The sequence below is a fragment of the Trichinella spiralis genome (genome assembly GCF_000181795.1).
Source record: "Trichinella spiralis strain ISS 195 chromosome Unknown Scfld4299, whole genome shotgun sequence".
Taxonomy (NCBI): domain Eukaryota; kingdom Metazoa; phylum Nematoda; class Enoplea; order Trichinellida; family Trichinellidae; genus Trichinella; species Trichinella spiralis.
Window position 1 is genome coordinate 1 of NW_003531238.1, and position 1,123 is coordinate 1,123.

Sequence of the window (1,123 nt, forward strand, 5' to 3'; positions counted from 1 at the left end):
GGGTGGCTGGTAAGGTGGAAAACGGGATTGGGATTGGGGACTTGTTACGTTTTTAATGAGGCCGAAGGCATCGCTTCTCTTTCTGATGATTTGCATCGGAACCACACAGACGGTCAAAATCGTTTCGATTGCGAAATTTGTCCCAGTGACTATGAAGCCTTGAGCATTTTAAAAATGAAAACTACTTTTGTAATTTGGAAATTTTTGAAAAATGAAATGAAAAAACAACACAACATACTCAAAAGGACAATTTACCGGGTCCTTTTTGGCACGGAAATGGTTGCCACTAAATGAACCGACATAATTCTCCCCTTCGCCTCTTCCTGATTCGGATCCAATCACCGCAAATGCACCTTCTAGAAAAATGTATTAATCAAGATATATATATATATATGCATAATAAATCAGAAAATCAATAACCGGGAGTTTCAGATTTGCTCGTGATCGATTTCATTTGATTTTTGCTCGGTTTCGGTTCTTTGAAACGTACACGTTTCCACAGCAGAGCACCGCCGGGTAAATTACCCCATGCGCACGGTTCGTTTGGTTCAAAATTACACGTCAAAGCGGCCATGTGTGGTTCGAATCGTTGCGCTGCCTGACCACTCACCATTGGTATATCTCCAAGTTGTGTTACATATTTATCAATAGCTACAAAAATGATTTCATTCATGACTACTACTACTACTACTACATGCATGAGGGTTTTTTCATTGTAATTTTAAAATTTAAAAACCAAACAATAAAACTTACGATATTTGGATCTGCCTCCCTCTCTAGCATGCCTAGCGCATGGTTGGACTGAAAATAGTGAAATAAAAGTATAATTTGAAATACAAATGAAATGAATAAATAAATACCGATGTGAAAAAAAGAGATGAAAAATAATATGGAATATTGCTGAAAACTTCTTGCCAGTGAGGAAGAAGATGGAGATTTTTTTTATCAGCCTGCGCATGATGTTATCCGCATTGTATGCATAAAAGTAGACCGCTTGGTATGGGGAAATTTTTACAAAGGATGCAAAGTACGAGACAGTATTTTTGGTTGATCAAGTTCAGTGACGTTAACTAGAAACAGTAACATCCGGCCATTGAACAACAGAACAGTGGAACTCGCCAGC

At 38.1% G+C, this 1,123-nt stretch overlaps 1 protein-coding gene across 1 annotated transcript; it reads right to left on the bottom strand.

Annotated features, from left to right (window-relative positions):
• Nucleotides 1-255: 255 nt before the first annotated feature.
• Tsp_14242 (conserved hypothetical protein) lies at nucleotides 256-673 on the bottom strand (the record flags this gene model as incomplete). Its single annotated transcript, XM_003367426.1, has 2 exons — nucleotides 421-673; nucleotides 256-356 (listed from the first exon to the last, which is right to left on the bottom strand). Coding segments are annotated over exons 1-2 (354 nt in total), but the record flags the coding sequence as incomplete, so codon positions are not given.
• Between the last annotated feature and the right edge of the window lie 450 nt (nucleotides 674-1,123).